The following is a 23072-nucleotide window of genomic DNA, read 5'->3' as shown; positions in this document are numbered from 1 at the left end:
TTTACATTTCTTGTCTCATGCTCTAATATCGCATATCAACATTCAGATTCATCTATAATCTCATCTCAATTACAATAATTTCACATTTTTATTTTATAATCCTATCAACACTCAAAGTTGGTAATAATCGTATCGCATGATGTTTTACATGCTATTATCTTTACCCATGCCATAATGTTCATATACAAGTTCAAGACCAGCACGCAACTATATCTATCTATTTCAAGTGAGTTTCAAATAAGAATATTTTCGTATTTGATATTTGTTTTGTTGTTGTTAGATTATAAAAAATCACCCCAAATATAGGTATCAAAATTGAAAACCCCAAAAAAGGAAGACCCATTTTGGCAAAGTCAAAATATTTTTTTGAAAATTCTCCATTTGTCCATTATAAACACACTAATTTCCAAATTTCCCTATTCTTAGAATCTAAATGTAACCTCGCCAGCTCCATCATTCAATTCAACCTCTCAAAAGAATTCACATACTCTCTCTTACCCCCAACTATGGCTACACCAGCCTCTCCTCAATCCAAAATTAACCCAAAGAAAAAAAAAAACAACCCCCCAAAGAACCAAACAAAAACAACAACAACAACAAAAATCAAATTAGAGAGAAACAAGAACCGCACTTAATCTCTCTCGGAACAACAGCGGCTCGTTCCTTCCCGGAGCTTCTCATTGTTTTTCCGGTCAGTAATGGCCGCTGTTCGATTCATCCCTTTGTTTTTCATCCTTTTTTCAACCCTTTGTTTCTCTCAATCCGATGAAGAAGCTTTAATAAAACTCAAGAAATCATTCATAGGTGGTAATTTGGATAATTGGGTATTGGGTTCGGGTGCTTGTGAGAAGAAATGGGTTGGTGTTATGTGTTCTGGTGATAATGTTACCGGTCTTCATTTAGCCGATATGCAACTTACGGGTGAAGTCGATATTCAAGCTTTGCTTCAAATTCGTGGGTTAAAAGCTATTAGTTTGATAAACAATTCCTTCACCGGAGATATACCAGATTTGCATAAACTCACTAATTTAAGAGCTATTTATTTGTCTAAGAACAAATTTTCCGGCTCCATCCCCGATAATTATTTTGACAAAATGGGTTTATTGAAGAAAGTTTGGTTGGATGATAATCAATTTAGTGGGCGAATCCCTGATTCTTTATGTCAACTCCCTAATTTAATGGAGTTACATTTAGAATTGAATCAATTTTCGGGTCAGATCCCACCGTTGATATATCCCGCTATGGTTCGTGATCTTAATTTATCGAAAAATAATCTCGAAGGTGAAATCCCAGAAAGTTACATGCAATTCAATGCTACTTCATTTGAAGGGAACCCCGGGCTTTGTGGTAGTATACTGGGGAAAGAATGTGAAAATGGTGATAACAAATCGGGTCAAAAACAAGAATCCGCCTCGAGTCCATCGGAAGGAATAGACCGGTCGGGTTCGGGTTCTAACTCAAAGGTACTCGCTATTTCAATCGGAAGTGTTGTCGCCGTTGTGTTTCTGGTAATAATCGTCGTTTTAGCAAGGAAACGAAGAAGGGAAGATGAATTTAGTATCTTAAGTAAAGAACCATTCAAAGAAGAGGTTTTACCAGTGAAAGTACCGGAAGCCGAATCGACTACACGGCGGAAACCATCGGAATCGAGCCGCCGGAGTAGGTCTTCAAAGAAAGGGTCGTCGCATGGAGGGAACTCCGGTGTGACGGATTTGGTTATGGTGAACGAAGAGAAGGGTGAGTTTGGGATGCAGGATTTGATGAAAGCGGCGGCGGAAGTGCTCGGTAACGGTGGGTTAGGGTCGGCGTATAAGGCGGTGATGTCGAATGGATTGGCTGTGGTGGTTAAAAGGATGAAAGAAATGAATCGGCTAGGGAAAGAGGCGTTCGACGTTGAGATGCGGCGGTTGGGGAAATTAAGGCACCCTAATATATTAACACCATTGGCGTACCATTTTAGAAGAGAAGAAAAGCTTATTGTTTCTGAATATATGCCCAAAGGAAGCTTGTTATACGTATTGCATGGTAAGTTTATTTATTTATGAATAAGGTCCCTTAATTATGAAAAATTACAAATTAGTCTTCCAACTATTTAAAATTGTCTTTTTTGATGGCATATTAACAACTTTAACCCTCAACATTTATACATTGTGTTAATTTATTCTTGATTCTAAAAAAGTTAACCCTCAACATTAACACATTGTGAAATTTTTGTCATTTTTGTAATTTTTTTTCTTTGTGACCCTTTACCTAAAAAGCTAAAACAACAAATTTATCGACTAAACTTAATTGAAAATATACAAAAAAATGGGAACACCCAATAATTAAAGATAATAATTTCGATATTTTCTCATTCTTTTAAAATTAACCCTTAGTATCACAAAGAAAAATAAAACTACAAAAAACAAAAACCAAATTAGGCAATGTGTAAATGTCGAGGGTTATTTTTTTAGAATCAAGATTAAATTGACACAATGTATAACTGTTAAGGGTTAAACTTGCTCTCATGCCAAATTTAAGAGCTGCCAAGTTATTTTGTCATTAGCAATTTAACGATTGGTGACCTAAAAGAAAACGTTGAGTAGTTAGGTGATAATTTTATAACTTTTCATAGTTGGGTCCAGAAATTTTTTTTTCCAATAATTGGATACCTACTAGTGTAGTTTACCCTTTATTTATCATCAAGGTAAATTACATGAGACATCCTTCAACTATGACCTAGATTCAAATTTGGTCTCAAACTTTAAAATGTCCAAAATATTATATCAATTAAGTTTTTCTATCAACCTATTCATTAATTTAAACCTTAAATGTTAATTAAAATTTTACATGAAACATTTTTTAAAAATGTTTGTACTTTTTGCATGGACTGCTTGGATCAACATTAAAAAACGACTTTTTTTAAATTTATTGATGTTGTATGCTTTCTTTAATAAAAATATCCAAGCTATCCACATATTTTGCATACACGTGTTTTAAATATACTCAATGTCATATTTAGACGAATATATAACATTTAAATTGATGATTGGGTTTTGCCCAAAGAACCTAACTGAAACATAATTGATACTTTGAAAGACCAATTTATAATCTAGGGAAATATTGGAATTTGAATTCCAAATTACAAAGTTTTGCCTCCTACAATTAAGTTGTGCTAAGTCGACCTTAAGTTTTTTTAAAAAAAATTGGTGAGTTTGGATGGATAGTGCGTTTACATGCAGTTAGTATAAAAACAACGTTGGCAACGAGATTAGATACTGTAGCGTGAGACAAAAAGTAAGCTAAATGCACCGCATTGCCCATCCAAACCCACCCTCAATCTTGACTCGACATTCTAGGTTTAAACCTTAGTTTTAGCTTTGATCAAGTTTCATTCTTAAAGTTTGAGTTCGACATAGAAAATGATTCATTCAAACTCGTTGAATTAAGTCTGATCAAGCTTGTTTATCAAGTAAAAATAAGCTTGATTTTTGCACTTAATCTTAAACTCAATTATCTTTACTCAGAAATGATTATATCAGTAAAAGTATCATGGAGGCCCCTATATCAATGATTAGATTACATCTACCCCCTTTATTTAAAAAAAATTAGTCATTGTACAATAGATCAAAAAGCAAATTGATCATTTCTGTTTAAAATTCCATCCATTGCTACCATTAAAAATCGACGTGGTTGACAAAATAACCAAACAATTCCACGTGGTGTACCACGTGCACCTCATGTTGGCGTACAATGACTAGTTTTTAATAGTAGAAATTGATGAATTTTTTAACAAAATGACAAATTTGCTCTTTGATCTAACATACAATAACTAATTTGTCAATTTCTTTTAGTAGAAGGGACTAAAATGCAATCCGACTTTGGAGGTCTCTATGGGGTAAAAGTATCATAGAGGCCATTCTACTGAAAGTTGGATTGCCTCTACTAAAAAATGGGTAAATTAGTCATTGTATGCTAGATTAAAGAGAAAATTAGCTCATTTGTTAAAATTTTAATCTATTTTTACCATTAAAAATCAGTCTATGTACGTTAACATAAGGCATACATAGTACGCCACGTGTAACTGTGTATTATTTTGTTAGTTTCACCAAATTTTAACAGTAGAAGTATATAAAAATTTTAACAAAAATGATCAATTTTATTATCTAGGAACTAATTTGACTAATTTTTGTAATAAATGATCAAAATACAACTCGACTCTTAGTATAATGGTCTCTACGATAAATTTACCATCTCGATGGTACTTTTATTTGATTATATCTCGTTTAGATCATTACATGTGTTTTTATTTTTCTAACTCGAAAAAAAATATGAATTGATTCAGGTGATCGAGGGATAATACACGCAAACCTAAACTGGCCAACAAGATTAAAGATCATCAAAGGTATCGCACAAGGACTAGATTTCATCCACACAGAATTCGCAACATACGAGGTTCCACACGGCAACCTTAAATCCAGCAACATCCTTTTAACTGAAAATTACGACCCATTACTCAGTGATTTCGCTTTTAAACCAATGGCAAACCCTAACCTTATCAACCAAGGTTTATTCGCTTACAGATCACCCGAATATGTCCGATCCCAACAAATCTCCGCCAAATCCGATATTTATTGTCTGGGTATCGTAATCCTTGAAATCATTACCGGAAAATTCCCAGCACAATACCTGAATAACGCAAAAGGTGGGATCGACATTGTTCAATGGGTTCAAACATCAATAGCTGATAATCAAGTTGAAGATTTAATTGATCCAGAGATATCACACGGTTCAAATTCAATTGATCAAATGGTTAAACTTTTACGTATTGGTGCTGGTTGCACTGAAAGTAATCCAGATAAACGGTTAGGGATGAAAGAAGTGATTGACAAGATAAATGAGGTAAATGTTTAAAATTTGTTTGTTGTTGGTGGTAAAAAGAGGGTCCAATTCTTCTCCTAGTCCTTGTAACTCTTTAGACTTTTGAATTTTAGTCCCTCTGCTTTTTTTTTGAATTCTAGGAATTTAAAAAAAAAACCGATTTGGTTGTTCTAAACTTAAAATTGATACCATTGTTAATTGATTTATATGAGACATTCTGATGTGAACATATAAATTCAATTGATAATATGTATTCGATTTTAAAAGTGTTATTGATTGGATCTTATTTTTTTTTAATTCAAATAAGTAGAGGGACTAAATGTGTGAAACTAAAAATAAAAATATTAAATTTCAAAAGCTAGAAAAGTATAAGGACTGGACGCGGAATTAGACCGGATAAAAGGAAATAGATTGAAGTTGTGGGGGGAAAAAAGCAACGAAGATCCTTTGTGCATAGAATTTACCTTTTTTATTAATTCTTTTTATTTAAAAAATCTTACTTGTTTTTTATTAAAATTTTTAAGGTTAATTAGGGCAAACTAATCTCGAAAATGCGAAAAGATTTTATTAAAAGAAATTATTAGGACAAATTGAACCAAATTAGATTCTTTGTAATATGGTTAATATGGTTGAATGTAAAACCTTTTGGGTTTAATTACGCATTTGGCCCTTAACTTGACATTTTTTTTTGATTTGATATCATTTATTTTTTTCTCAAGTTGGGTTTAAATATGTTGGTGCTGAAGAGGCCGTATCAACAAATGATATAGCACCACTTGTACTAAAAATTTAATCAATTTTACTATTTTTTTACATGAAAACCCTTTAATTTCATTTTAATCACTTAATTTGCCATTTTTTCAATTTGGTGTTTGGGTTCTTTTTTGGTTCACATTAGTCCTCAAAACTTGACAAATCTTTTCAATTTGGTCTCTAAACTTAGATTATGTGAAGTTGTGATGACGTGGCATGCTGAGCTTGTGTCACATCTTGGAAATTTTGAAAGTTCACCAGCAAACACTTCCATTACTATCAATTAAGATAAAGAAATAAGGGTAAAAAAAAAATAAAGCTTTATCGGGATTCAATAAATGAAACAAAATGAGAAAATCCAGTTACGATATGCGAAAATTGTTAAACTCATTACATTACGTAATGTAATGGTACATAGTTTTAAAATTTTTATTCAACAAACATACTACCGTACGTGTAATGCTTGTAATGCTTTATGGGTTTATTTATTTCATGTAATAATCACACACAAAAAAAGCTATGAGATTTTAGTTAAAGGGTTCAAATGCTATTATATAGAGTAAAATTGATGAAATTGGAAAATAATGACTAAATTAGAAGCCTCAGCATAGTATTTGACTAATAGTATAATTTGGCCTAATGGTTTCAACTGTTACTATTTTGGTATCGACAAAAATAGAATATTAAGACTTTAATTAATAACTTTCGCACAAAACTAATAGCATAATTTTAACTATATTACATTTAAAAAAGTCATCTGCGAATCGTAATTCGGAACTCAAGGTGAAGAAGATCGACAAACAAATGTATCGAACGGCGGCGAATTGCCTCCTCCGCTTCCGTATTCTCAAATCAGTCATTATGGTTTTCCACTACCGCCGACCCTCAAACATTCCCTAATAAAATCCTCCATCCATCTGATTCTTCCACGTCGTCATCGTCGACGGACAGGGACGATCCGCGTCACCGAAGAAGGAATCCAAAAACCGATTTTTTTTTTGGTATTTTATGATTGTTTTGAGTTTACAAATTAAAATTCGATTGATTGTTAACTTAGATGAAGTTCGGATTGAGTGAATAAGCGATGGTAGCTGGTGCAAAGGAAATTGGGGTTTCGCCTTCAATTGTGGGATATTTCCCTCGTAAAGCAGCTGCCCTTGTCTACGTAATTTACTTCGATTTCGATTATTATCTGTTCAAATTAGGTTGGGCATTACAATTTACAAAGAATTTGATAGTTCTTATGATGTAGAGATTCTTATACCTTTGTGTGCTGTCATTTTTCTCTTAGTTCGAAAGTGAGTATCGGATATGAATATGCGTCTGGTATAAGCATGCTCAATATTTTTTCAAAATTTTTTCGTATATTTGGAGGATTATAGTCCGTACTCGTGCTGGATTATGCATCAGATAACATAGTTTCCTCCTACCAGTTCCTAGATCCTTGATTTGGCAGATTTGCTCTCGTCTTTGAAGTTTCTATATCGTGCTGCTTCCACGAGAATCGAACTGTTGGTTTCCTATGTATCTCACTGTTGGATGCGTGCTTTACTTCCAGTTAGTATGTTCCGTTTTCCTCCAATTTCTGACAACGACAATATTTTTCTTTTTCTTGATTTGCCATTTTTCATGGATGCCTGCTTACAAAGGCTAATTGATAGAATTGATTCCAAAGAGGAATCACATCATTTTATTCCTAGCCAACGCATCTCAAAGCTCGTAAGGGTTCGCCTACAAATGCAAGCGCCCTACATACTGAAATGGCCTCAAGTTCTCAGTATTCGAATACGAGACCTTATACCTATTTCTCTTGTCAATGGACTAGTTTACTCAGTAAAATTCGAACCCTTTAAAACAACTATTTTTTTCACAGCATTCTTTGTAGGCGCATCCATTTAATGTTCCGGCGAGTTTCAAGCAGAGAGCAATACTGGTTGATGAAATCTGGCGCACCACTAGAGATGAGGACTCTGATATCAATTTGTATGTTAAGCGCACTGTCCTTGGAGGGATATACTCAACAACAGAGATTTACATGCTGACTGACCACTCCCCAGGTTTATTTCCTTAACCTGTATGCACTTAGAACTTTTTTCCAGTGGAGATGCAAGCTTCTAGGGAGCATTTTCATGTACTTATCGTTTTTTTCTGGTAGAATTTTGTGATACATGGTTATTCTTGGATGATCAGGTTAAAGACGCTTTTGGTTTCAAGAAGACAATCAGGAGGTGGTCTCCCACTATCCCTTTTCCTTTACAAATCAATTTTTGAAATCTTGATGAAAATGACATTGTTTTAGGCATCGTATTTGGTAGAAGCTGTTCGTGCCGGAATGGGGAGTTCATTGCAAGGATTTGTAGGCAAAGTGTTAGAGAGATGAAAAAAAGCTGATGTGAATATGATCGCTTTATATCTGGACGACTAGCATCCGAATCGACATTACATTTTCATCAACCATAAAAAAACAGGTGATTTCACAAGTAAAGTCGTAGGATTAGGATAGTCCTTCGATGGCTCTCGATGTTTCTATGGTCAAATATCATTTAGCACAAAGCCGTTGATCTCCCAGAGTTTAGTTTTCATATTATGCTTGTCGAAACCATTTTTTTAAGGGGATTGACTTGGATTTTGAAAAATAAAATGAGTATGGGAGTCGCCACTAATCTTTTTTGATGATGTGTGATCGGGCCACCTTGAAAAATGGTTGTTTTTAATAAACAATTTGATTTTATCAAAACAGCAGTTTTGATCTACGAAAATTAGAAAACGGTTAGGGAGTCGGTTACGTACGAGGGAGGATTAGTGTTTTAGTGTCGAAGATTGAAAATTTTGAAGAGTTTAAAAAATGACCATTTGTCAAAACATTGAGAATTTTTTAGACAAAGACATATTTTCTCATTAATCGAGAAAGATAATTACATCTTGTAATTTAGGATGCAATGCCCGAAATTCCCGATATGAGAATGAATGTCGAAAAATTTATTTAAAAAAAATATATTCAATTATCTCGAATTTTAGAAAAGACCATGTTTCGTAAGTTAGAACACAATCTTTTATTAATTCTCAAGTTTTTTTTAAATATTTAAGAGATTCGTGTATTTGGATTTACCGAGAAAATCGAAACCTTGTAAGTTAGGATACGACTTTTCCGAATCTCAAAATACAAAATGCTATTTATTTAAAACAAATTTTTAATATATCAAGTAAAATGAACCAATCATGCAAAATAAGCAAATAAACTATTCGAATTCAATGGGCATAAAATAAGAAAGTAAACACCTCATGAAACAACGAAACCGTAATGGAAATGAATAAAAAACAATATAAAAAAATATACGTATGTGTGTCCACGTGTAATCATAAAAATAAGAAGAATATATATGTACGTATATGTTTAAAATTAGAAAATACAAAAATGTAGGTAATTATGTATACATATATATAAACGAATTGAAATATGTATCTATACATGTATGTATATATAAAAAAAATGTATATGCGTATATTAAAGAAGTATGCACAAATACATGGTTATAATAATAATAAAAAATAATAATACAATAATAATGATGCAATATAACAGTATTAGTAACATTAAAATACTAAAAAAAACCTAAAATAACAGATTAAGGATTAAATTAAAAAGAAACGGAGTTTAGGAGCCGAATTCAAAAATGGAAAAAACACAGAAAGGGACCAAATCATAAGGCGCGCAACAGAAGGAAGGCCCAAAGGGAAATATCCCCACGCTAATCCAACGACGTCGTTCTAATGAGACCTATGCGCCTGGTCTAGGGACTAAATTAAAACAGAGGGAAAACTGTGGCCAAAATTGAAAATATATAAAAACTATATTGAAAGAAACTTAAACCTGCTAGGGATCAATTTTGGAAATATCCCTACCAGGGAAAACACGCGGGTCCTTAGACGGGTCGGGTCACACACGCGGGTATAGGCCTATACGGCGCCGTTTAGAACCATTGAAACTGGCCCTAAACGACGTCGTTTCGCTTGTTATAAAACCAGGAAAAAAAAATTAAAACAGAATTAGTTTCTGTTATCTTCCAAAAAAAAAAACACAAATTAACCCTAGCCTTCTCTGCTAGGGTTCTCAAAAAAATTTCTTAAGCCGCCGCCAGCAGCCAGGCCATTCCAAGGCCTCCGATCACCAGGTAATCGCCTCTCCACGGTTCTTTTTCTTTTTTATATGCACGATTAATAAAAAAAAAGATTCAAGAACGGAAAGCGCAATCGTAGAAGAAAATCACCTTCAATATACCTTTTTGATTTTCTGTTTTTCTTATTTTTTAATATTTTTCGTTACAATCCTCCCTTGCAAAATGCTACAATCGGCTTTATATAGCCGAATATTACAGAATTTATTTTGTTTTTCCTTTATATTTTTGCTATTTTCTTTGTTTACTCTAATGCTGTTCGTGATTTGTTACAGGTGCACTGGAGGAGAACGTGGGTTGTGCGAGGGCAACGTGCTGCAACGTTCGTGCGGAGGGGGCGACGCTCGTGGGAAGCTGGAGGCAGCAACTGAAGATTCTAGGGTTTTCTGATTTTTCAGTTTTGGGCAGATTTGGGTTTTAGGGTAATTGGGCTGGTGAAATTGGGCCACATACATGTAAAAATGGACTATTTATTGTTTTATTTTATATTTGGGCTTTAGTATTTGGTTTTTATATTGGTTTTATTTATTCAAATGGGCCGAGCAAATAATTGGGCATTACAATGCTCATATACTTGAACTTTTACACAACTGTTGCAAAAACCTTTCATGTTTGAGCCTGATTAGTGATCAAACTTTGTCAATTTAAAAGTATAGGGATTAAATCAGCAAACAGAATATAATAGAGGGCTTAAAATCAGAATTTGACCTCAGATTTTTCATTAATGATTTGACATTCTCCAAGTGTTTACAAAAATGTCCATGAGAAAGTAACTGGGCTCTTCACTTGATGTTGAGCATTGCCCCACACTATTGAACCATATTCAGACCTAGCCGTTGATCCCCTTCTCGTCCTTTTAGCTACAAAAATCACTGAATATCTCTTCTTTTCCCCAATATGCCTAAAGACGAGCGTCCGGGGCCTAACTGAGATCCCGACAGATGACGGACCATCCACCGCCACTTTGTATATCGACCGTGCGGGGCTGACGTTTGTTAATTCCCGAGTGTACCGAACAACCCTTTTGTCCCCAAACAGGACCGAAAATGATGGGTAATTGAGTTCACCAGGGTCTTTGAATCTGTTGGAACATGTAATGTTAGGACGCTTGACAATGGTTTTAACTTGATCAATGGTGTAGCCTAGTGAGCATAAGAAGGATATGTATTGTTTCGTAGTTATATCGTATATTAGTCCCGGAGAAAGGGCTTTTTGAGGGTCGACGTGACCTGCCCCGTGAACCCATGGATTCGATAATGAACCGTCCGCTGCATCCCGGAGAGATGAGTTGGTGTTGTCTCGAGTGTAGGCAGTGGTCACTAGAGCCGATTTAATTGCGCTTGGGCTCCAATCTGGATGAGCTGCCTTTAGCAATGCTGCTAGCCCGCTAATGTGTGGGCACGACATCGATGTACCTGTAGTTTTCGAAACATGATTAATAGGAATATGATTATACAATTTAGGCAAATAAGAGTCTCAACATACCTGACACAATGTTGAACTTAGTCTTCCTCGTGTCCTTAACCAACCCGGTCGGACCGATAGCCTCAGACCAAGCGGCTAATATGTTGACTCCTGGCCCAATCACGTCCGGCTTCAAGATCTGCGGTGTCACCATATTGGGCCCTCGGGAGCTAAATGCTGCGACCACTGGTGAAGGTCGGACATTCAAGACGGTCCCACCGAAAACGAGCTTGGCGGTCGGGTTAGGATTAGATTGTGCGTATTTCCTAATCAAGTCACCGGTTTTCCTCCCTACTGCTACGGCCGGTAGCAAGTGACTATCAGCCACCAATTCCTCGCCACTATCCGGCGTATTCGCTAATATCATTCCGACCCCTCCAGCATCGCGTACAACTCCTCCTTTTTCCACACGAGCATTTGTTCCTCTATCACAAACGACTATTTTTCCACGAACTGAAGCCGGTTTAAGCGAACCGGGCAGACATAAATTACCAAAAGTGTTGTTATCTTTGTTGTAAACCAAACCGATCGGTTTTTTCCCTATTCCTCGACCGCTGTAAAGCGAGACGCCATTATAACGGATTTTGTTTCCTAAAACGGCATAAGCCGGAAAATCTCGATCCAAAGTCCCAGCGCCGACGGTCATAATCCAAGGTGCCACGTTAGCAAGGGTGGCTCTTGTCGGCCCACTATTGCCCGCGGAGCAAGAGACGAAAATACCCTTCTCCACCGCCGCGAAGGCTCCGAGGGCGATCGTATCGCGGTAATATGGCGCCAGTCTACCACCGAGGGACACCGAAAGCACATCAACGCCATCTCGGATAGCCCGATCCATCCCGGCGAGGATATCGGACCCAAAACAACCCGTTTCCCAACAAACCTTATAAGCGGCGACCCGGGCTCGAGTCGCCATCCCACGAGCAATCCCACTGGCGTACCCTAAAAGGCTAGCGTTAGCCACGTGAGAGCCTGCGGCGGTGCTGGCCGTGTGAGTCCCATGACCATCTTTATCACGTGGGGAATCGATCTCTTTGGGTTTTTTATTAATCCCACCGCCGATGGCCATACGGTAACCTTTCGAAAAGCTCCGAGCACCGATGAGTTTCTTGTTACAAAACTTAGGACCAAAATCAGGACCCGACTCACATTCACCCCGCCACTTAGAAGGAATCTCCGGCATGCCCGAATCGTCAAAACTCTTAGATTCCGGCCAAACTCCGGTATCAAGAACCCCGATAATAACATCCTCAGAAGCCTGGGTACTACCGCCGGTGGCCCAAAGCCCCAAATCGGCGTCAAGGCCGAGGAATTGAGGTGAACGAGTAGTATGGAGAGTGTAAACTGTATCTTCATAAACACCCAGAATCGATTCCGATTTGCTAAGAGACTCAGCTTGTTCTTCATTAAGAGAAGCAGCGAAGCCATTAAAAGCTTCAGTATATGAATAAAGAAGTGACTCGGGTGGGGAATCGGTGAGTGATTGTAAACTCGAACTGTGCCAATCATGGTGGGTTTCGAAAGAAAGTGGCTTATCTTGATGTTTCATTTGGACAATGTATGTTTTTTTGGCAGTGATTTTCAGACATAACACGAGGAAGAAGATGAAGAAGAAATTAGAAGAAGAAGAAGAAGAAGCCATGGCGGCCATGGCTGTTGATTACAGTGAAAGTGTACGTTTGACTCTGTTGCGCCGGATATATAACGCACTCATATTTCTGTTTGGCCTTAATCTTTTCCCTTATTTACCATAATGCCATCGTGTTAAGCTTCCGTTATATGTAATTTTTTAGAGTAAAATATGTCAAATTCTTGTATTAGTCCTTGGATTTTAATTTTCTATACTAAATTCGTTCAAATTTTGAAATTTTAATTCTAACTAGCCTTAAATGGGAGACGTTAAATTTGTTCTTTTTAAAATCTTATGCGATAAATATATTAGTACATGTATAATATCATTTTAACTTGTTATTTTCACATATAAAAAGCCACATTATTGTTAATCCATTTAAATGACTTAAATTTCAAATTTTGAAAATTATAGACTAAAAACTATCAAATTTAGATTATGGAGACTAAAGTCACAATTTACACATAATACGAGAGTCGAGACTAATAACAAAATTTAGCTTAACAACTTTAACTGTTATCATCTGGGTCAGGATTGAAATTTCAAAATTCGAAAAGAAAATATAACGATGGAGGCACATAAACCCCAAACGTACTTGTATTAATATTTGTCGCATTGTATAAAAATGATATTTTAATAATATCACAATTAAGATGGTGTTCCATTAATTCGTGATATCAACTCAATTAGAAGTTAAATGCAATAGATGATGACACGATTTAGCTCTTTCAAAATTATGAAATCTTTAAGTTAATTTAATACTAAATTTATAATTAAATTTAATGATTGAGAGGGATGATAGAAGGTTTTCATAATTATTAAGATGAATTAAAGAAATGAAAAGCATTTAAATGGGGAATGAGCATGAGAGGACCACTGCCATTTTCTTAGCGCACCATGTGCCAAAAAAACCTCCTATCATCACTCTCAATCATTAAAAATGGCACCTCCTTATTTTGCTTATAATTTTACCATTACGCATAATGAAAAAATTATTTTAGGAACTAGAAATGAATAAAAAAAATACAATTTTATCAGGACTTATATGAAAATTCTTCATTCGATAGGGGATCACCTCTTATTACCCTTACATCAACTACAACATAAAATTAAACTTGTACGAAGCAAGAGATGACTGATGAGAGAGACAACACTGAAGATGGAAGATAAATGGATTGCATTTGAAGGAGAAATGAGTTTTAAAAGAAGTGCAGAGTTAAGCAATACTTTAGTTCATAATTTATGGGGGAAAAGTGAGCACTAGGCTTAAAAGTGTGATTATAATGATAATAAGTAAAAACATAATGGTATCCAGCCATGAGTGTGGGTTGGGACACAATTTGAATGATATATTTGGATATAATCTTTAATTCCAATCTACTTTTACAGATATTAGAGTATTGAGAATTGTTTGTAACGATTTTGGCCGACTTTCGATGGTGTAGCGGTAGTTTTGGGTATTCTAGAAGATGGAGGGGGTTTATACATATATGATTAAAATATATGTTGTCAACTTTGCACTTCTATTTCTAGAATTTAATTTTTATATATCTATTTTTTGAAATTTAATCTCTCTGTTTTTCAGATTTAAAATTTAAGTTCAATGGTTAAAAATAAGTTCATTATAATATTTCTTTTTTAGTTACATGACTACCAAGTGATTTTTTTTTTTTAATTTCAAAATGTAACACTAATAAATTTAATGGTGTTAATAGTTGATTCTAAATTTTAAAATCTAAAAAATATATATATATATATATAAACATTAAATTCTAGATCTACAAAGAGCAAAGAGAAAATCATGTATAACAAAATTCAAATATTTTAATGGATTTGAAAATTCTTGAAATTAAAACAACACTTTGGCATTTGGGGGTAGAAGAATTTAGAGGTCTGAGAAGATGCACATGGATGGAGAGATGCCTTTTTTAATGCCTAAAGCCCGACAAAAAGCATTGGTAGTTGAAAAAGATGGTCTGCCTTTCAATTTCACGTTTTTTGCCCCCTTTATTCCCACCTCTATTTCCTGCTTTCTTTCATTTTTGTTTCTATTCACTTTTAACTCTTAGAACATTTTGGATAAAAATATTAAAATTATAACGGCTAATCATAACTCTTTCTCAACCCATAAGTGGAAGGATAATACGTTTCAGCGCATTCGAAAACTTACGTCTTCCTGCATTGACAACAATACTCATGCCAGTCGAAATAAAACTCAACCGGCTCGTTTCCAAATTTTATGTTTGCTACCAGTTAGAATTCTTATCCTCTAGGTCATTTGTTTGTTCCTTAAGTCTCACAATATTTTTTCTTAGAGGCTGTTGGACAGTGACAAAAAATTGATCAACATCATTCTTGGATGTGCCAAAGCGGGGTAGAAACTTCAAACCAGCATTCAAAGAGGTCTAAAATCTCCACCAATTCGTCACCATTTGACACCACAAACTAAGAAGAGAAGCATTGCAAAGGGCGACATGTGCCTCGCAAGCTTTCATTAGTTTTTCAAAAAATCAAATTTTGGAGAAAAATAGTTCCGATTTAAATATAGGTTCGAACTCAAACTTTTATATTTAAAACCTGAGTCCAAACGAGACTGCATTGACTATTTACAAAATAAGTTAAAATATGTCATAAGTCCCTGTATTCTTCCCAAATTTCAAATTTAATCATTATACTTTTATTCCCAAAATTTAAAAAAAATTTAATTAAAATTTGCAACACTTGATAGCCATGTAACTAAAAAATGACGCAATTAACTTAAATTTAACAAAATAAATTTAGCACTATTAAAAGTTAGATCTAAAATTTAATATCAGAAAATTTTTAAAAAAAACTAAATTCCTAAAAATAAAAACATATTTTAACCTACATGACTAAATTTCAAGACTCATGTTAAGCAACTATACATACATAATATTATACCATTAATGGTATAGGTCTAATTCAATTCATAATCACCTTTAATTCTAATATTCCCATAGACATTGTAGAAAGTTTTATACTACGCATTTTTTACTGATTTAATTCTTTTTTTATAATTTGATTAGTATCAATCTTTTTATTTTTTTTTGAAATATTAACTTTCTATTATAAAGTCAAAATTTTCCCTTAATTTTGTTAAATAATATTATCCTTTCTTTAGAGACATTAATCTAATTCTGATTTTGAATTTAACAAAGCTTTAAAAGGAGCCATTTGATTCACATGAAAAAAAGAAGAAGAAGACATTCATCAGTACCAAAATCCAGAGATAGAACAAGGAAGGTTTCAGCACAATAATAAAGGATAATTCTCATAAAATATAGCATATTACACTCGGTGCAAATAAAATTATGACCAAATTCTACTCTGAAATATTAAAGCAACTACTGTTTGAATCAGCATAAAAGCTAATGAAATATATGCATTCTTCTCTCACCATACCAGAAAGGTAAGAGGGTTCAACCAGTATTGGCCTGAAAGCTCTCTAGTGCCCATACTTTTGGAACTCCCACTCACTGTTATCTGCAAAAGCGAAGACCAACTTAGGTGTTAATGCTGATTGCGGGGAAAAATATCCGAGCGATGTATACATCGGGACGAAAAAAGCATACCCAATGGGCAAACTTGACGAGTCTTGAGCCATCGGCTGATACAATGGAAGTGAAATGCATGGTTGCAGACCCCTACATACACAAAGAAGAGAAAAATCAATTACACAATGATCAAGCATGTTGGAGCTAAAGTGAGATGATACATACAACTCATAGATTATAGTAAAAACATATAATAGATGAGCTCAAGGCATTTTTCTTCCGATATATACATGTTTGTAGGTAAAGATGAGCCTACTACTTTCTTCAACACTTTACTTACTCTAATCGGGGGATTTTATTTACATTGAGATTAACCATTTTGGCTAACTATATAAACCCACCAAAGGAAGGGCAACAAATTCAATTTCGGCCAAAATGAAAAAGCTTTTACGTGAAAAAAAAACTAAAATTGCACTAAACGTGCACAATCAGCAAATGCAATTAAGCAAACCACCTAACGAGTCAACTTGCTCAAGTATATCTACAAAATAACGTATCTGAATGATACTAGGCGTTAATTATAACAAAAGCAAAGCATTAGTCATAAAGATTTAATAGCCCTCATTTACATAATTGATTCATCACCATTATCGATATCACAAGAAAAAAAAATCATCACGATTATCATACTAAAAGCTATGATAACAGGGTATGTTCTTAATCAAATACAAAAAGTGTCATCATCTTTCTTCAAAAGTTTCTAATTTGTTATCTTTTACAACCTGACAACACTCCCATTTAATGAAATTGGCAACAAATCTCAAACCTTCTGTTTGGTATAATGTACAGCGAAACCAAACAACTTACCACTACTTCCGAAAGTAAACATGGCTTACACAATTGAAAACTTGTCTACTACATGTTTTAATAGTGCTTAATTGATTCAACATTAGCATATTTACGGCTATAATTATAGGTTCACCATAATTTGTACAAAAGGTTCTAAATTATTCTCTTTTACACCCGAATAGCCTCCACTTTACCAAATAGACAACGAATCCCAAACCTTGTGTTTGGTACAGTAAAGTGAAACCAAACAACCTAGCACTACCTCCCAAAGTCAACAAGGGTTACACAAACGGAAAGACGTCTATTGTATGTCTTAATAGTGCTTGATTGATTTCCTTGTGTTTGGTATAAAGAACATCGAAACCTAACAACCTAACACTATTCCCCAAAGTAACCAATGCTTACACAATCCAAAACAACATCTACAATATCCTTTAATAGTACTTCTTTAGTAACCCAAACATGCTTTTCAACAATTCCAAAATCGAACATACCCCAAGCAACAGTGCATTCCTCACTGGTGGCGCTGGCTTGGTTAGCTTGGCACTCGATACCTAAACAAGGAAATTGAAGAAAACAATCAGAAACAGTAACCCTAAAAAAACCCCCTAAATCAAATTAACAAAAACTTGAATAAAATCGAGGTAGAAATACACACAGAGATCCATAATGTGATTCCTGCAAATTGCACAATTATCCACCACAATATCTGCATCCCATCAACCAAATCAACGTCAATAAAAACACTGATTTCGACATAAAACTGAATGGAGAAAGTAAGTTAGGTTAGGGTTAGGGATTAGTACCCCAGGCCCAGAGGGCAACGGCACTCCACTTCTTGATCTCGAAGCGCTTGGGCTTCTTAGTAGAGGAAGACGCGGCGGAGCTACCGGAAGCTTCACCGGCGGGCACCATCGGCACATCGGAATCTAGAGTAGCCATGGCTGCAAAACGGAGCTAAAGAACAACGAGATCTCCTCGATTAAATTTTAGGGGCAGTGAGGTATATGCACAGAAGAAACGAGAGATATGGAAATGCTATTTGCTATAAAGTAGGTATCGGGTCCGGGTCCGGGTCCGGGTCCCGGTCCCGGTCAGGGTCACGTTACTCACTATTTGTGCTGTAAAATAGGCTTTGGGTTGATTTTATTTTTATTTTAAGAAATTAAATTACTAAAATCATTAATTTTTTTTATTAAAATCAAGTTTACTAAATTTTGAAATATAAAAAATAGAGTAAATAAATTATTATAAATAAACATAAAAGGTCAAAATTCTACGTCTATAAAAAGTATAGAGGCTTAGTACATATTTTAACCATTTAGAAATTTGTAGTCCCATTGTTTATAAATCTTATTGTTTAAAAACAAATTATTTAAATATTTAATTAAGCAAGTCATTCAACATTAATTCAATTGAAAAAAATATATTAAAAACCCACATTTTATAACAATTATTAAAATTGTTGATAGATTGAGCAAGCGTATCCATGGTTGGACGATTCCTTTGCTGTTGAAACTTGGTACAGAAGGGATCATTAACACAATTATTATTTATACTATTATTTAAATTCCTGACTAGATTGTGTTACGAGTCAATTGAGTATCAACTCGGTCAAGAAAATTATGAAAATATCATTTTGTAATTAAAATAAATTATATTATTCAACGGTATTTTAACCTTTTTATTTTAATAACAACCGATAAAAAATATGCATATCATGACATATGAACCATGTCAATTTGATTCATAAAACTTTAAATTTATTACTCAGCCAAAATTTTATCTTGATATATTTTATACATTTTTATTATAATATGCACAATTCATTATCTCCATCAATTGTATATATTAATAATATAGTTAATGGAGTTGGTGTCGTAAGTCAACTTGAAACTAACTCACAATTGATGGTAAAACTGTGATAAATAATTGTAATGCATTTAATATTGTTTATCTCCATACGATTCATTGTTTATCGTAGGTTATTTTTAAACACACATTTGTATTCTATATTTTATGGTTTTCGCATGTATACGCGTGCAATGGTTTAGTTAGGATATTTGGATTGTACGGTCAATTTTTTTTAATTAAAACATTTATAAAAGTCATATAAACTAATATATGATATATATTTCTTGTTGTTCTTCCTCTACTTCACTAATAGACTTCTTTTTAAAATATTTGTCCATTCCCGTTAAATATTTAAACCAAATATATCTAAGCCTTTAAAGACATAAAAGTTTTCATGAAGACAACATACTAGACCTGTCCATGGGCCGGACCCGCTCGAAATACGGGAGGGTTCGGGTAAAAATATAGGCCCGAAATATGGGCTTGGGCAAAAAAACGAGGCCCGTTTAAAAAATGGGCCGGGCTTGGGCTCAACTTTTTTTGCCCGAGCCCGGTCCGGCTCGGCCCGAATATAAAAAAAATATATTTTTTATTTTTTATTTTTTATTTTTTATTTTTAAAATATTTTTTGTGTTTAGTAAAAATCGGGCCGGGCCGGGCCGGGCCTGGACAAAATTTTAGGCCCATATTTCAGGCCAGGCCCGGGCCTAAGAGTCGGGCTGAATTTTTTTGGGCCCGGCCCGGCCCATGGACAGGTCTACAACATACTGCTAGTATTTTTCTTTTATAAAAATAAACATCATTTAAGTGTTTTTTGGTATCATAATAATGCAATATATTAATTTTTCAAACCCAATATTCACAATAACCACACCAGCAATAACAATTTCTAAGTAAAAATGCTAAATTTCTAATCAACCCTAATTTTTTCAAAGGTTTGTATTAATCAATCTTAATTACTTCAAGGATTTGTATTAACCATCTTTTAAAAATTATTACCCACTTGCGATGTTGGGAATCTTATATAAAATCAATAATTCCAAAATCAATTCCATAAAGAAAAAAAAACTAAATATTGCATAAAAATCTTATTCTATCATAAGAAAAGTCACAATCCTAATTTTATAGAGATTAACCGATAAAGCATGAAAAAAGAAATAAAAGTAGTTATCAATTAGGGAGACCAACATGAAAGCATTGAAATATTAAATTACACTTGAAGTCATTAATTTATTAGTAAGTTTACGGTTTGATCACTCAACTTCAAAAAGTTACAAAATGGTCACTGAACTATTCAAAAACATTTAAGTCATTGAACTATTTGAATTTTTTATTTAAGTCACTGGCCTATTTTCTTTTTGAAAGTTCGACTAGTGAGCTTTAAGCAACTATTTGGCGATCAGTATGGTGGATCAGTACCCATCGATGAGTAGAATAACATACTTTAGATCCAAGTCGATCTGACGGTCAGTGTTAGATATCGAAGAAGAAAGTTGTTTGGATTTTTTGTTCACGAATTCGTGACATTAAAATCTATTTAATGAAAATATTTAATCGTAAAATAGAAAAGGAATGAGAGATTTCAATTGTACAGGTAGTAAGAACAAAGAAGACCATACAACAACAACTTTAACAGCCCAATGACTTAAATAGAAACTTTTGAATAACTCAATAGTCATATTGTAACTTTTTAAAATTAAATAATCAAAACATAAACTCATTAATAATAAAGTTTCGATAATAATTTGAAAACATCAAACACAACTAATCCTTCTATTTATGTGTCACGAATATGATGAAGAAAAATACTAGGATGGTATGGTACAAACAACCCACAAATAATTATACTTCCAATCCTATTTCAAAACTGGTGGTAGATCCATCGTTTAAGTGTCTCTAAACTATTTCAAAACTCATCAAAAGATGAATAAAGAAGAACAAAATTATAGCAAACAAAATCACAATTAAAATAAATAAACAAAATGCAACTTCCTTATTGCCACCGCGGTCTCCGCCGCCACTGGCACCACCACCGTCACCTTTCTTTCGTCTTCTTCGAAGCGGTTTCATTGGCTTATCAATCTCTTTATCCCTAGGCATGTTTCCTTCCTTTCTTGGCTACTCTCTCTCTCTCTCTCTCTATATATATATATATATACATTGGAATGAGACTTGTAAGCTTCGGCACATTGAAGACTGTAAATGAAGGTTTAGACAACTTTTATGATAACAATTTTAGGTCTAATTATGAATTTAGTCCTTGTACTTTACGAAAATCAAGAAGGTAATCTTTTCGCTCTTTTTTTTGTTACAAGTCCTTTCACTTTAATTTGTTTTTTATCTTATACTTTAGAGAAATTAATCTATTTTATTGCTAAACACATGAATTTAAATTGCTAGCTTTTGCTAATTTGTCATATATAAATTGCAAAATTGCTATTTTCTTTTCCTATTTTCTGCATATAATTGCTGAACTGTTGATTTTTAAATCATAGATATAATATCAAGGTTTAACAGTGCTACTCATTTTCAAAAAAAGAAAAATTGTTACTCAATTAGACTAATTTTTCAACTTTCAATGAAGAATAAAATATAACAAATTAAAATAAATGGACTAAATTTTAATTTTTTGTAAAGTAGAGGGTACAATTCATAATTAGACCTTTTCTTTATTGTTATTATTATTTTCCTTTTTTGGGGGGACTTAGAGTTGGACCAAACTTTTGTAGTTTCATAGCAAGTACCAAAGCTATTTCATATAACCTTAAAACACCCCCCCCCCCAAAAAAAACCCCATATTTGTTGAATTTCACATTTTAATGGACTCAAAATCAACATTATTAATTTAATTATGTGCTATATTGTCTTTTTTTTAATTTCTATTTTTGAATGGTTCAACGTTGAATTAAACCATTTTAATAAATAGGAAATTGGTTTAATTGACTTAATTTAACGTTTTTAAAGTGTTGTTGTTGGACTTGAATATGTCTTCATTCTAATAAATGTCTTCTTCTTTCTTTTTATTACTGGGTCTTGTCTTTGGTCTGGTCTGGGTATACTTAAAATCAAGTCTTCTGGCTTGGATTTTGGGTACGTTATTAAGGACGTAATTGAATAAGTCAATCCAATAAATTAAAATCTTAATTTAAATTTTAATTATACATTTCTCCTTTTTAGTTTGGCTATATTTATAATGAGGTATTATTCGTTTTAAAGGTGAAGATTTATTATCACGATTTTTTCTTTTAAAAAATGATGTCATATGATAGAAAGTCGTGACCCTTGTTTCATACAGTCATGGCCTAATTATTAACTAATTAACATGGGATTGTTATCAATTTTATTGATCTGATAGATTAAATTAATCTTAATCGAAATTTACGAAGGAGTCTTGTTTCCCGTATTTAAATGATGAAATTCCTAATATTTAACAGTTAAATTTAATTTTTTTAGTCTTAAGTTAATGGAACTTTATTTAATTTCAAGCCTCTATTCAATTTAAATTATTTTAAACACAAAATTTCTAACTTCACTCCCAAAATGTTTTTAATTTATTCTGGCTCATCTCTATACACAAAAATAACCATCTAAGCTCATGGGCCCATAAGCAACCAATACGAATGATATGGGCAAATAAAATTATTGAATTGGGTTGAATATTTTTTATAATTTTTTATAGTGTTAGTAATTTAATGGGTAATGTGTTACATTAGTAATATGTTAAAAAAATGAAAATTTTAATCGCAGTGACTAATTTGTACAATTATCTTATTTAGAGTGACCAAAATAGGATAGACTCTATTTTAAAGTGACTATGGGTGTAGTTTACCCTTTATATAATAATTGGTTTCAAAATATTTATTTTAAATAGTTAATATGAATAAGGGTATTTCGATTATTTTCACTTTCAAACGCAAAAATTAAAAGTACCTAAATTTCAATTTTTGCGTTTGGGTGAAAAAGTAATTTTTTACT

General features: G+C 33.5%; 3 protein-coding genes and 2 long non-coding RNA genes across 5 annotated transcripts; 3 read left to right on the top strand and 2 right to left on the bottom strand.

Annotated features, from left to right (window-relative positions):
• Positions 1 to 424: 424 nt before the first annotated feature.
• LOC107932832 (pollen receptor-like kinase 3) lies at positions 425 to 5620 on the top strand. Its single transcript, XM_041099033.1, has 2 exons — positions 425 to 2025; positions 4325 to 5620. The coding sequence occupies exons 1-2, from the start codon at positions 699 to 701 to the stop codon at positions 4891 to 4893; spliced, it is 1896 nt and encodes a 631-aa protein (XP_040954967.1). The 5' UTR covers positions 425 to 698; the 3' UTR covers positions 4894 to 5620.
• Positions 5621 to 6342: 722 nt separating this feature from the next.
• On the top strand, positions 6343 to 8272 carry LOC107932803 (uncharacterized). Its single transcript, XR_001693490.2, has 3 exons — positions 6343 to 7670; positions 7804 to 7841; positions 7913 to 8272. It is a non-coding gene; the product is annotated as an uncharacterized lncRNA (long non-coding RNA).
• A 1013-nt stretch (positions 8273 to 9285) lies between these two features.
• On the top strand, positions 9286 to 10301 carry LOC107932884 (uncharacterized). Its single transcript, XR_001693498.2, has 2 exons — positions 9286 to 9785; positions 10064 to 10301. It is a non-coding gene; the product is annotated as an uncharacterized lncRNA (long non-coding RNA).
• A 177-nt stretch (positions 10302 to 10478) lies between these two features.
• On the bottom strand, positions 10479 to 13044 carry LOC107932883 (subtilisin-like protease SBT1.8). The gene is made up of 2 exons (XM_016865004.2): positions 11274 to 13044; positions 10479 to 11203 (listed from the first exon to the last, which is right to left on the bottom strand). Exons 1-2 carry the CDS (start codon positions 12898 to 12900, stop codon positions 10536 to 10538), a joined length of 2295 nt encoding a protein of 764 aa, XP_016720493.2. The 5' UTR covers positions 12901 to 13044; the 3' UTR covers positions 10479 to 10535.
• A 3100-nt stretch (positions 13045 to 16144) lies between these two features.
• Positions 16145 to 18452, bottom strand: LOC107932799 (RING-box protein 1a). Its single transcript, XM_016864897.2, has 5 exons — positions 18050 to 18452; positions 17902 to 17952; positions 17738 to 17797; positions 16473 to 16544; positions 16145 to 16383 (listed from the first exon to the last, which is right to left on the bottom strand). Exons 1-5 carry the CDS (start codon positions 18183 to 18185, stop codon positions 16346 to 16348), a joined length of 357 nt encoding a protein of 118 aa, XP_016720386.1. The 5' UTR covers positions 18186 to 18452; the 3' UTR covers positions 16145 to 16345.
• Between the last annotated feature and the right edge of the window lie 4620 nt (positions 18453 to 23072).

The sequence above is a fragment of the Gossypium hirsutum genome, chromosome D08, assembly GCF_007990345.1.
Source record: "Gossypium hirsutum isolate 1008001.06 chromosome D08, Gossypium_hirsutum_v2.1, whole genome shotgun sequence".
NCBI lineage: Eukaryota > Viridiplantae > Streptophyta > Magnoliopsida > Malvales > Malvaceae > Gossypium > Gossypium hirsutum.
The sequence above is the reverse complement of the archived record's forward strand: the minus strand, read 5'-3'. Positions and strand labels throughout refer to the sequence as shown.